This window comes from Micromesistius poutassou (genome assembly GCF_964030765.1).
Source record: "Micromesistius poutassou genome assembly, chromosome: 7".
Taxonomy (NCBI): Eukaryota; Metazoa; Chordata; class Actinopteri; order Gadiformes; family Gadidae; genus Micromesistius; species Micromesistius poutassou.
The window spans coordinates 9,279,410-9,292,770 of NC_140277.1; the positions used below are offsets into that span (position 1 = coordinate 9,279,410).

Genomic DNA, 13,361 nt, shown 5'->3' on the forward strand with positions numbered 1-13,361 from the left:
CACCTCGTCCATGATCCCAAACTGAAACTAGTAAGAAGATGCAAAGTAAACAAGAGGGGCTGCAGAGTAACACAGGGTTGGAGTTATAGGGGGCCATCCAGGTCCTTTCAGTACACTTCTTTTCACCCCGATATTAATTGGAACGCCCTACATACTCAAACTAAGTATAGTGAGTACAGATAGTATGGATATTGGAACACAGCACATGTGTTTGTGACAGTTGCTTGTGTGTGTTGTAGCAGAGTTGAGACCAACAAATGCGTATGCAGTCCTTGCACTTTATCGTACTGCCTGCATGACGATCACATACTTTAAAACATACATTGCAGTACAAAGGACATTTGTTGAACAGGATGGACTGGTGGTCCTTGTAGTAATACTCACAAACATAAGGTGCACCAAAGAATCCGGTCAGGTTTTCTATGTAGTGGTAGTGCTTGTCATGCAGGTACAGCCATATTGTTTTGGGGTGTTGTTCAGGATGTGTCTGAAACATCTCCAACCTCTTGAAAGTAGAGTTGTGAAGGAAAATCAATATTTTCACTTCTAAATGCTTCTCAAATTTGGAGACAGAGAAACCAACTGATTCTATTTGATTTGATTTGAAAGGGACCATGTACAATTTAAAAACATAAATCTAACCATTTGATGCATTGAACCAGAGTTGGCCTTATGCTAATTTGCATCTGCAGTCCCTAGGTACAAATAAATACAGCATAGATAAAAAAACATCAAACATCACTCAACAAGTGAGATGTAACATACAGCAATATGTCGCACATGAAGTGCCCCCCACAGGCACACATAACGCATATAAATTTGAAAATATTCTGAAATTTTCAAGTTAGTAGATTGTGCTTGTGTAGTATGTTATAGTGGTACTTAAGTGGCTTGAGTGTCTGACGTCGTAACCTAGGACACTGCAATTCCTGGGCTAACAACAATTCAGCCTCTTCAGGCACTACCTCTGGCCCCTGGCTATCCGTCACCCCCACTTTTAGAAAATGTGCTAGACATAGTGAGGAACGCAAATTGTTGTGGGTGTTGATGGGGATGTACACTTAATTTTTTCTTGCGTATGATAATCATCATAGGGTATGGATTTTAACTTTAAACGGGTTCCCCCCCTTTTATTATGAGCTCCTGTGACAACAAACTCGAATGCATCATCTGTTAAACTAGGGTCATTACTTTGCATGACTTGTGAAATCTTTTCTAAAACGAAATCAGCATTGTAATCATCACTAGCTGTGAGTACAGCCTGTACATCACTGGCCAGTGACAGCCCTCACAGGACGAGGTTCAAAACGCTACCACTGTTTGTACTCTGGGTACAATGTGTTATGACACCAGTCAACCTCTCTCAGGAATCAGGAACCTCTTCTAAATTTCCAACAGGGATACTTCTTAGATCAGGGCTATTAAATTACAAATTCAGTTGGGCCAGATTTTCAAAACAAGAAATTCAGTTGGGCCAGACATTTTCAGCAGCAAGTAATGAAAGTAATGAAATGAAATTGAAAAACAAACGTTTTATTAATTGTCACATCTGAAAAATTACATTAATACATCTTTGGTGAAATCTGACCTAGGCAAAACTCTGAAAACAAAAATAGTGTGCAATATTAGGCCTATCAATCAATATTAGGCCTTCCTTTTTTGAAACAAAATAAAATAAATATTTGTCATATCTGACCAATAAGCAAAACACAAGGTGCATTGAAAACAAAATAGTGCACATTTATAGGAGGTTTCCTTTTTTAAATACATAAAATAAATATTTAGGTCACATATTAAAACAAGCATATCCCCCCTGGGATCAATATGCCAAAGTGCATGAAAAAAACAGAACTAGGCATATTAAAGCTTAGTAAACAAACCCAAAACAAGAAATAACACATGAATACTTTGTTACTCACTTAGTTACACATCCTTTTGTTGTTCCTTTTGTAAAGCGTGCCGGGGATGAGATGCATTTGCTGAGTGTCGGAAAATGCAACATTCGGCCTGTGCTCAAGTCAGTCCCGAAAAGATCCAGTTTGACTTGGAATGCGCACATCTGTTCCACCAGTTCAATGACAGTTTTGTCTCTGCCTTGTAGTCCCACATTTAAGTCATTCGGGTGTTTGAATATGTCACTGAGAAAGCAGACATCACCAATGAAGTTGTCATCCAGCATTCGGTTCAAGTATGTTTCGGCCTTTTTATGCTTGGTGCTGCGGAGGAAGGCTGTGATTTCCTCTCTTAGATCACAGAAACGCTCGAGCGCTTTGCCTTTGGACAGCCACCTGACATCGTTGTGCAAAAGCAGGTCGTGGTGCTCAGCAGACATTTCTGACAGCAGCATGCGGAGTAAGCGGTGTTGGAGGCTTGCTGTGGAGCGGATAAAATTAATTGTCGTCATCACGCTGTCCATTGTCAACTTGAGCTCCCCGCTTAGTTTTGCGGAGATGCTTCTCTGAAGCATTTGCCGTCAAAAAAACTGACATATATGCACAGTTGGGCGGTATCCGTCTTATCTATGGACTCATCTACTGCTATAGACATGACATCAGCTTTCTTTAGGTCTTCCAAAGCGTTTCGAACACATCAGTAGCAAGAAGTTGAACCCTGCGAATATTTGAGGTGTCTGAGAGGGGTACGTTTTTAATGGTAGAGGTCACGCTTGTTTTTACTTTGTCGTCATTTATAACCTCATTCACGACGGCCAGCATGCACTCTTTCACGGTTTCAGAGTCTGTAAATGGCCTTTTCTTTTTTGCCAAGATCCATGACACACGAAGGGAAGCTGCTGTAGCTCTCTTGGGCCGTGCATGTCCGCATCATAGTAGCACAGCTCCGATTGTAAGATGCCAGCAAACTCTCCTGAGATCCCTTGGGAAAGTTTGAACGGAAAGTCAGAGAGAGAGAGAGAGCTTTTTAAGCCATGCTTCTCCACCTGCTCCTCAGGTGATCTGCATCTCGCTGATTAGCGCTGGCACCAATGCCCTCACTGGCGCCATCTGGTGGAAATGGGTGGTAGACCGCCTCCACCACCTGCCCCCTGGGCCGTCAGGGGCGCTGTGCTGGATCCGTGTGTGTGTGCGCTCCGAAAACGTGCCTTCACAGAGACAGACGGTTTGGCACTACAGTTTAGCACCCAGCTCCAGCCTAAAGAAAAATAACTAATACATTATCAAGCAAAAACAATGTTTAACCCCCAGTTGGTTCGATAACCCAAAGTATTGTAAGTAAGGTTAACCGAAAATATCAATAATGCAAAGGATGAAAAACTATGTAGCAAAATATAAGTTCACAAAACAGGGCCCCGTTTCCTGATAACGATGGATCCATGCTCGTACGATAATTCTTGCAATGGATCTTACGATGCATTGTAACTTTTTTCCGAGCGTTTCCCGAAACTCCTCTTAACATGAATGCGTGTGCACTGCTCTTACGACGTCGTAGGCTTGTAGCTGTCTACTGACACGGTGCTGAAATGGGCTCGGTAGGAGGCGGAGATGCAGGAATGTTGTTGGATTAAACTATATTTTGTGGCAGCAAAAAAAATATCTCCCCATCAAGGCCAACAGCAGAGTAGCCTACGAAAAGAATAGATAATAATAATATGAATGCTACAAATATTAAAACACTATTGATCAGGTCTAGGCCGACATATGCTATATCAGTCCTAATCCTGAATGCACCGTCCGTAAATTGATTCACAGCATTTTCTCCCCTGAAATAATTCCATATTACAAAAATAAAAAATAGCATGTGTCTGTGTGACAACTATAGCATTTATTTAAATGTGCTGATTCCTGAAACATGCTTTACGCCGCAAAGAGGGCAGACTTTCTCTGATTCCGTAGAAGGTTTCATTCATTCATTCAGTGATTGGCGCGCCGCGCGCTCTCCAGTAGGCCTGCACGATTCGGGGAAAAATATGAATCCCGATGTTTTAGTTTAGAATTGATATCGTGATTCTCTTTTTGCAACCACCGCCTCTTTCCCTTGACATTTAGTTTTCACCTTAAATATGCGACAGATGTAATTAAGGCAACGTGGTCTTACAGAATCCGTGTATCATTCGTTCATTCGTTTTTCAAAATAAAACCAAAAATAAGAAAACGAACAGGAATCCGTGAAACGAGTCGGACTACGTCCCGTTTACAAAAAATAATGCCCATAAAAGGTTCGAATATTAAGTCCTGCCTAATATTCGTTCGAATATTATATATATTTTTAATATTCGAATAACGAAGTTCGGAGTCAAAGCCCTAGTCCATACACTGGTAAACAGTGACGGCGTTTGTTATCTCGTTCCACCGCTGGCTTTTTTTGTCGTAAGCTTTGGAAAATGCCTGCGGAAGCGATGTCTGAGATGCAGAGACAGCTTCACGCTACCAGCGTCCGTCTCATATGGTGTGGAATGAGAGCTTGTGAAGGGACGCAGGCGCGCTTGTGCAATAGCATACTGCATGAGAAAACGCCTGCAGAAATTCTCCGACACCCGCTGGGCTCAGAATGATTCATGTACAGTATGTCTTCTGTCATTGATCAATATGAGGACATTTTAACCACGATGGTTGAATTAAAATCAGAGGGAGACAGCAAGTGCAGCTCGCAAGCGACCTCCCACACGAGCAATGGAATCATTTGATTTTATTTATTATATTTTATTATATGATTTTATTATATTTTTGTTGACTTCTAACATGTCTACGAGTAATAAATCGGTGGTAACCACTGTTTTTGGGGTATTGCGAAATAGCGCCATCTGGACATTCAGTGGTATTGGATGACGTGTTTTAATAAAACACATCCAATACATGGAATGTCCAGCTGGTGACTCCACTGAGGCTATAGTAACGATGCCTCTTAGTGCTCTACGAGTACCCCTGGAGCGTTGTTAGGCTAACGATGCTTTCGGGAACGGGGCCCAGGGCAATTCTATATCTTAACAAAACGGAGCTTGTGCAAAACGGCAGTAAAGCAAAACAAAGCTAAGGCAGAACGGCAGCTGTAATGAGTCGAAAGTCACTCGATCACAGGGGGGCTATCCTAAAGATAGTTGCCACTGTTTATAGCGCTCCAGATTTTTTTAAAGGGGATTTTGTTGACCCTTTTATCCAAAGCGACTCCACACCGACGGCGGTGTCTTGCTCAGGGACACCTGGACACTCGACTAGGAGGAGCCGGGTATCTAACAAGCAACCTTCCTGTTACCAGTCAACCCGCACTACCTCCTGAGCTACGGCCAGCTAGCCGAAGTAGAGGTGCTAACTTTTTTTTTTATAGCTTTGCTGGAATCCTCTGGCTCAATGATTGCCGTAATACGGTCACTATTATCAACAGTTTTTGTATTATCATTACTATTTGGCAGAGTAGCAAATTTCCCATTGAGAGCGATTTTAAATGTCCCCTGCAAAACATTTTTTTTTCAACCCCACAGTGACCACCTATACTGCTGCAGTGCATATAGTTAAATATATTTACCTCAGCAGCCGATAGTGCTACCTTGGCTAAATTCTCCATCTTTTATGTAGTGAGGCAATCCATCTGCCTCTCCTGGAACCGTCACCTTATCGTGGTGGAGAGGTTTGCGTGTCCCTGTGAACCTGAGGGCTGTGTTGTCTGGAGCCATGTGCTCCTGGTAGGGTCTCCCATGGCAGAGTGGTCTCAGGTGAGGGGCCAGACTAAGAATGGTTCAGAAGACCCCATGAATACATCAAAAAGAGGAGGAGAGACCCTGCCCGGAGGAAGCCCGGGGCCCCCGTCTGGAGCCAGGCCCAGACGAGGGGCTCGCCGGCGAGCGCCTGGTGGCCGGGTTTGCCACGGAGCCCGGCCGGGCACAGCCCGAACAAGCTACGTGGCACCCCCCCCCTCTTCGCCCTGTGGGCCCACCACCTGCAGGGAGACCCGCTGGGGTCGGGTGCGCTGCCACATGGGTGGCAGTGAAAGGCAGGGGTCCCGACGGACCAGACCCGAGCGGCAGAAGCTGGCTCTGGGGACGTGGAACGTTACCTCACTGTGGGGAAAGGAACCGGAGCTTGTGAGGGAGGTGGAGCGCTACCAGTTAGATCTGGTGGGGCTCACCTCTACGCACAGTCTCAGCTCTGGTACCGTACTCCTGGATAGGGGTTGGACTCTATTCTTCTCTGGAGTTGCCCAGGGCGTGAGGCGCCGGGCGGGTGTGGGGATACTCATAAACCCCCGGCTGAGTGCCGCGGTGTTGGAGTTTACCCCGGTGGATGAGAGGGTCGCCTCCCTACGCCTAAGGGTGGTGGGGGGGAAAACTCTGACTATTGTTTGTGCATATGCACCGAACAGCAGTTCAGAGTACTCGGCCTTCTTGGAGACCCTGAATGGAGTCCTGTATGGGGCTCCGGTAGGGGACTCCGTAGTTCTGCTGGGAGACTTCAACGCCCACGTGGGCAACGATGGAGACACCTGGAGAGGCGTGGTGGGGAGGAACGGCCTCCCTGATCTAAACCCTAGTGGTCGTTTGTTACTGGACTTCTGTGCTAGCCATGGATTGTCCATAACGAACACCATGTTCGAACATAAGGGTGCTCATAAGTGTACCTGGTACCAGAGTACCCTAGGCCGAAGATCGATGATCGATTTCGTGATCGTGTCATCTGATCTGAGGCCGTATGTTTTGGACACTCGGGTGAAGAGAGGGGCGGAACTGTCAACCGACCACCATCTGGTGGTGAGTTGGATCAGGGAATGGGGGAAGAGTCTGGACAGACCTGGTAAGCCCAAACGGGTAGTGCGGGTGAATTGGGAACGTCTGGAGGAGGCTCCCGTCCTAGAGATCTTCAACTCACACCTCCGGCGGAGCTTTTCTAGCATCCCTGTGGAGGTTGGGGGCATTGAGCCAGAGTGGGCAGTGTTCAAAGCCTCCATTGCTGAAGCTGCGGTGGTGAGCTGTGGCCTCAGGGTCTTAGGTTCCTCAAGGGGCGGTAACCCTCGGACACCGTGGTGGACACCGGTGGTCAGGGAAGCCGTCCGACTGAAGAAGGAGGCCTTCCGGGGTATGTTATCCCGGAGGACTCCTGACGCAGTTGCAGGGTACCGGCAGGCTCGAAGGGCTGCAGCCGCTGCCGTGTCGGAGGCTAAGCAGCGGGTGTGGGAGAAGTTCGGAGAGGACATGGAGAAGGACTTTCGGTCGGCACCAAAGTGTTTCTGGAAGACCATCCGACACCTCAGAAGGGGGAAACGGGGAAACATCCAAGCTGTGTACAGTAAGGGTGGGACTCTGTTGACCTCGACTGAGGAGGTAGTCGAACGTTGGAAGGAACACTTTGAGGAACTCCTGAATCCGACTAACACGTCCTCTATGTTGGAGGCAGAGCTCGAGGTTGATGGTGGTTCATCGTCAATTTCCCTGGTGGAAGTCACTGAGGTAGTTAAACATCTCCGCAGTGGCAAAGCCCCAGGGATTGATGAGATCCAGCCAGAAATGCTAAAGGCTCTGGGTGTTGAGGGGCTGTCTTGGCTGACACGCCTATTCAACATTGCGTGGGAGTCTGGTACAGTGCCAAAGGAGTGGCAAACCGGGGTGGTGGTTCCCCTGTTCAAAAAGGGGGACCGGAGAGTGTGTGCCAATTACCGGGGTATCACACTTCTCAGCCTCCCTGGGAAAGTCTACTCTAAGGTGCTGGAAAGGAGGGTTCGGCCGATTGTCGAACCTCAGATTGAAGAGGAACAATGCGGTTTCCGCCCTGGACGTGGAACTACGGATCAGCTCTTCACTCTCGCAAGGATCCTGGAGGGGGCCTGGGAGTATGCCCATCCGGTCTACATGTGTTTTGTGGATTTGGAGAAGGCATATGACCGGGTCCCCCGGGAGAAACTGTGGGAGGTGCTGCGGGAGTACGGGGTAAGGGGTTCATTCCTCAGGGCCATCCAATCTCTGTACTCCCAAAGCGAGAGCTGTGTCCGCATTCTCGGCAGCCAATCAGTTCCGTTCCCGGTGGGTGTTGGCCTCCGCCAGGGCTGCGCCTTGTCACCAATCCTGTTTGTGATATTCATGGACAGGATATCGAGGCGTAGTCGTGGTGGGGAGGGGTTGCAGTTCGGTGATCTGAGGATCGCATCACTGCTCTTTGCAGATGATGTGGTCCTAATGGCATCATCGGCCTGTGACCTTCAGCACTCACTGGATCGGCTGGCTGCCGAGTGTGAAGCGGCTGGGATGAAGATCAGCACCACTAAATCTGAGGCCATGACTCTTAGCAGGAAACCGGTGGATTGCCCTCTCCGGGTAGGAAATGAGTCCTTAGCCCAAGTGAAGGAGTTTAAGTACCTCGGGGTCTTGTTCGCGAGTGAGGGTACGATGGAGCGTGAGATTGGCCGGAGAATCGGAGCAGCGGGGGCGGTATTGCGTTCGCTGTACCGCACTGTTGTGACGAAAAGAGAGCTGAGCCGCAAGGCAAAGCTCTCGATCTACCGGTCGATCTTCGTTCCTACCCTCACCTATGGTCATGAGGGGTGGGTGATGACCGAAAGGACGAGATCGCGGATACAAGCGGCCGAGATGAGTTTTCTCAGGAGGGTGGCTGGCTTCTCCCTTAGGGATAGGGTGAGAAGTTCAGTCATCCGGGAGGAACTCGGATTAGAGCCGCTGCTCCTTTGCTTAGAAAGGAGTCAGTTGAGGTGGTTCGGGCATCTGGTAAGGATGCCCACTGGACGCCTCCCTTGGGAGGTGTTCCAGGCACGACCAGTGGGGAGGAGACCCCGGGGAAGACCCAGGACTAGGTGGAGAGATTATATCTCAACACTGGCCTGGGAACGCCTCGGGATCCCCCCGTCAGAGCTGGTCAATGTGGCCCGGGAAAGGGAAGTCTGGGGCCCCCTGCTTGAGCTGCTGCCCCCGCGACCCGACCCCGGATAAGCGGACGACGATGAGGATGATGATGAGGGCAATCCATCTGGTCTAAACAGCTTCATTTAATATTTTGTTTTACCTGTCATTTATTGTTTATAGCATTTATACTTGACCCTGAGCACAAAATCTGAAGTTCCTTTGATTGTATAACTGTTTGCTGAGGCCATCAGGAAACTGATTATGGAATTTTAAGTCCATTTCTCCAATGAGGTCCATTTACACCAGGCATAATCGGTTTTTCATCCAACCATAATCTTCATTTCATACAACAATATACTTTACCCCATCTACAGTTAACACACTTATGCTACTGTTGACACAGACATACTGCATGTCTACTTTTCACACGGCTATAATCTACTCTTCCCAAAGCTAAACAAACCCATCCCATGTGATTCTTTAAAAAATCTAATTGTAAATTGTAGGTGCAAAAAATTATATTATCCTTGGCTGTGTCTAATAAGTACCACCTAGTTCTGCATTGGTTTGAGGTGTTTGGGTCCCATGCCATGGAAGCTATTGAGCAAAAAGCTTTTTTCCATAGAAAGTAAATGTGATTCTTTAAAAAATCTAATTGTAAATTGTAGGTGCAAAAAATGATATTATCCTTGGCTGTGTCTAATAAGTACCACCTAGTAGAACAGTTCTGCATTGGTTTGAGGTGTTTGGGTCCCATGCCATGTCCGTCAAGACTGACCGAAAGCACGGCAGGAACCGCTGATGAACCCGAAATGAATATGCAAATATCTGTAGAATATCCAACAACAAACTAACTTTACCATGGTAATAAAAATAAGTAGCTCTAAACTAGTACCCCTTCTAACCTGTGCCCAAACTCTGCCAAACTCTACACAACATATTTTACATGACCAAGTTGTCACAATTCCATGGATGTCTAATGAGAACTAAAAGCAGCTGGCAGCTGACCCAGTTAATTAAAGGTGCTGCATGTAAGATTGAAGATCTATAATTTGTCATGTCGGACCATCAAGACGGTTTATATACTTGAAGGGTATGGTAACTGTGGTAACTGGCTGTTACCACTAGGTGGCAGTGCTGAACCATCACAGCGGAGCAGACCCTCTACTATAGTTAATGAGATCAAGAGAACATCAGATCAGTGGCGAACTTAGCCCTTTCGGGCTCCAGGCAAAGGTGAGCAGATTTCTGAGACAAAATCTGGGGACATTTTCGGTTTTCTTACATTATAACAGGGTCCAGACGGGGGGGGGTTACGGGATTACGAGCTGACAGAGTTGTTGACGGGGGGGGGAAGAGGGGTGCACGGTTGGCAGAAAGACCGTCAAAACATGAAAACATGACCCATAAGGCCTTCTATGGGGCCTGGGGCTCCAGGCAAATGCCTGGTTTGCCTAATAGTACGGCCCGCCCCTGCACGAGATGTGAGTGTATTGGCACCACCCATATGTTTGTGGATATTAAGCTGATTTAACTTCACATTTGAGAGAACATGGTTTCTCAAGGGACTGATTTCTTTGTTTACGACAAAGAAAAAGGGCAATTCTGTAATGTAGGCCAATAGCATTACGTCAGAGTACAGACGTGTGTTTTTGTCATCATTTGCCTTTCCAAATATGGTGGTGGAGCAGCGAAGAGGGCAAAAGCATATGGAAGAGGGGTAGGATTGACGTATTTATTCAACTACGAGAGGGCTCTATTTCACGCTTCCTGGGTATCTACAATGTCCTCTTCTCGCACAGAATATACACTCACTGAAGCAAGAAACTGCAGAGGAAAGGGACACAAGGAATATATTCAATTTATATTGGCCTTGAAGTTGAAGGGTTTGCGATTTAATTTAATAACTTTTCAAAATAAAAGTGAAGTTTCAACGTCATTTTTTTAAACTTTGTACAGGTTATACATGTAGACAATGGAACCCATCTACATCTAGGGCATTTAGCAGACGCTTTTATCCAAAGCGACTTACAATACACACCGTGAATACACACCGACGGCAGAGTCAACCATGCAAGGCGACAGCCAGCTTGTCAGGAGCAGTTAGGGTTAAGTGTCTTGCTCAGGGACACATCGACACTAGGAGGAGCCGGGGATCGAACTAGCAACCTTCCGGTTACAAGTCATCCTGCTCTAGCTCCTGAGCTAAGCCGACCCCACATGATTGAACCCACATCAACATTTTATCATCTTCAGTCATACTGAAGTTGCCGACTCTTTGGAATGTCTGCGGGTAAGATTAAACCGCCTTAACTGCTTTTATCAAAGGCTGAAAAGATTGTATCCTTGCGATAATGGTCTGTTTGAGTATGGCAATTATAATAATAATAATATCTAATTTGCAAATGTAATGGCTTTGTTACCAACCGTGTTCATGGCTAATTACATGACTACCGTTCCATCAAACATCTCAAAATCAAAATGGATTCCATTAGTGGTTTAATAGCACATCCTTGAATTGAAGGCCTATACTCAGTTAATCTGTCACGCTACATGGACGTTTTCTAGGAGTAGTTCGGTCGAGAAGACGTGTCGCACAAGTTTTGAACATTATGAATAACTTGAATAAGGATTTGGAGCGAATGAAAAATAACACAAAAGACCATTGATTTCAGTATCTTTTATTTCGCACACATTTTCATTTTTCTGCAAATTTCCACTTCATCATTCATGACCTCATCATAAACCTATTTTCTTCAATTTTAGCATTTTTAAATTCCCTTTTCATCCTTTGAGTGGAAAATATGGCATACTAGTTGTATAAAAAGAAAATACTTACACTTTGTAATGGCTTCTGAATGCCTAATGGAAATCCACATTCATTTAGAACTTACAAACAGCAATACAACTTGAGGAGGAACAAATACACAGTGCAAACATGTACAGAGTTTCCAGTGAAGAGAACATACCTACTCTGTAAGCAGGCATGCTGTGTACTGCATCAAAAACCATGAGATTGACTTGAGTGCAGTATGTGATAATGGCCCGATGAGAGCAGAGCAACATGTCTGAGGCTTTTCAATGTATTGTGGATGCAACACAACATGCACTGGATCTGTCTGAGCTGACATACAAAACGACATACAAATCCAAAAGCTGACGCTAATGGAAAACATATTCAAACACAAAATAATTAAGTGTGTATGTGTGTGAATAACTTTTTTCGGCTCTTGGAGGAAATAAAATCAAAGGAAAATTGCGTGTTCAATGGCAACGTCGATGAATCATGAAATCCAAATGTAGTGTTGGATGTGTTATCAAAGAAAGAAAAGAATATTTCACTCTGGGAAGCGGAACACAGCGCTGATGTCATTCTTGTTTGGCGTGTTCATTGTCCGCGTTAGCATGCCAAGTAGCACCAGCACAGCACAGTCTGCTGGAGTTTGTGTTACCATAAGACCTTTGGAAAACACAACTCTGAAGTCTGTCCGTCTCTGGTTGGGACGTCTGCTCTGCAGCCTAAGTGGGTTTTTCCACCAAATATCCTGGGCACTGTCATGAAGTGGTGAAAACGTTAAACGGTAACCCTCTTTCTGCCCGTTTCTCACAACAGTGTACTTATAAGGTAATGTGCGAGCCTTTGTACCTCGCCGCGGGTGTTTTTCTGACGAGGCGCGATAGAAAACTTTCATGATAGAAAACTTTAATGTCCTTCCAGCGTGAAGTCATGAGGCCCTCTGCAATTAAAAGGAGAGAACGGAAAAAAATCCTGGCAGCTCGCTGTGTGTACATGGATGTTAAAGGGTGTCATGTTAAAAGGGTATCCGAGCGAGAGTAAGCCTACATTGTAAAACACTTGCGTCGTCGTGACTTCAGAGATGCACGGGGAGCAATAACCCAAGCCATGAACTCCTATCGTTTGAAAAACAGAATAAATTAGATTTCTCTTCTCTATAAAACTGCTCTGTGGTCTATGTGGTGCACCCACAGTGTCGTATTAAAGTATTAAATTGCCCGGTGAAAAAAGATCAAGCCAAAGAAAAGTCATCCATCACCTCTTTTCATGTCTCTCTCAAAAAAACATTTTCCTTCACCTCCGTCAGGTTGCACAAAGTCCTAATAAATATGAAACAGATAAATTAAAGTTCATGTGTACCTGAGTGAGGACTACGTCAGCGCCTTATAAAGGCGTAGCACCAGGACGGGACAGCAGCCCTCCTTTTCCCTTTTCGTGACCACTCCAAGAACCACGCCCTGTCCTAACCTGTCACCGGAACGTTCTCTCGGGGCTCGTAAAATAGTGCAAATCAAACACGATGTCCACGTCGTCGTGGCCTTTGTCCCTCCCTCGAAGGGGTCCGCTACTCCAACGAGACGGCGTCACAGCGGTAGACCTTGTGGGCTTTGGGGGGGATGCGGGGTAACGGAGGGGAGCGCCTGGAAGGGGAACAGATCATACAAACATCATGGCTTCACGTCGCCCCCACTTGTACACATCATGTAAATTGCTGCATAAATGCAGTTCATTATTATTATGGATAAATGGGGGACAGGACTGTGTCCT

At 46.0% G+C, this 13,361-nt stretch overlaps 1 protein-coding gene across 1 annotated transcript in view; it reads right to left on the reverse strand.

The window, feature by feature from the left end:
- Positions 1 to 11,613: 11,613 nt before the first annotated feature.
- adam12b (ADAM metallopeptidase domain 12b) overlaps positions 11,614 to 13,361 on the reverse strand; it is a 72,177-nt gene continuing 70,429 nt past the window's right edge. The window contains exon 23 of the mRNA XM_084470278.1: positions 11,614 to 13,234. Within this exon, the coding sequence (XP_084326404.1) occupies positions 13,159 to 13,234 (76 nt within the window). The 3' untranslated portion in view covers positions 11,614 to 13,158. The remainder of the gene's footprint in view (positions 13,235 to 13,361) is intronic.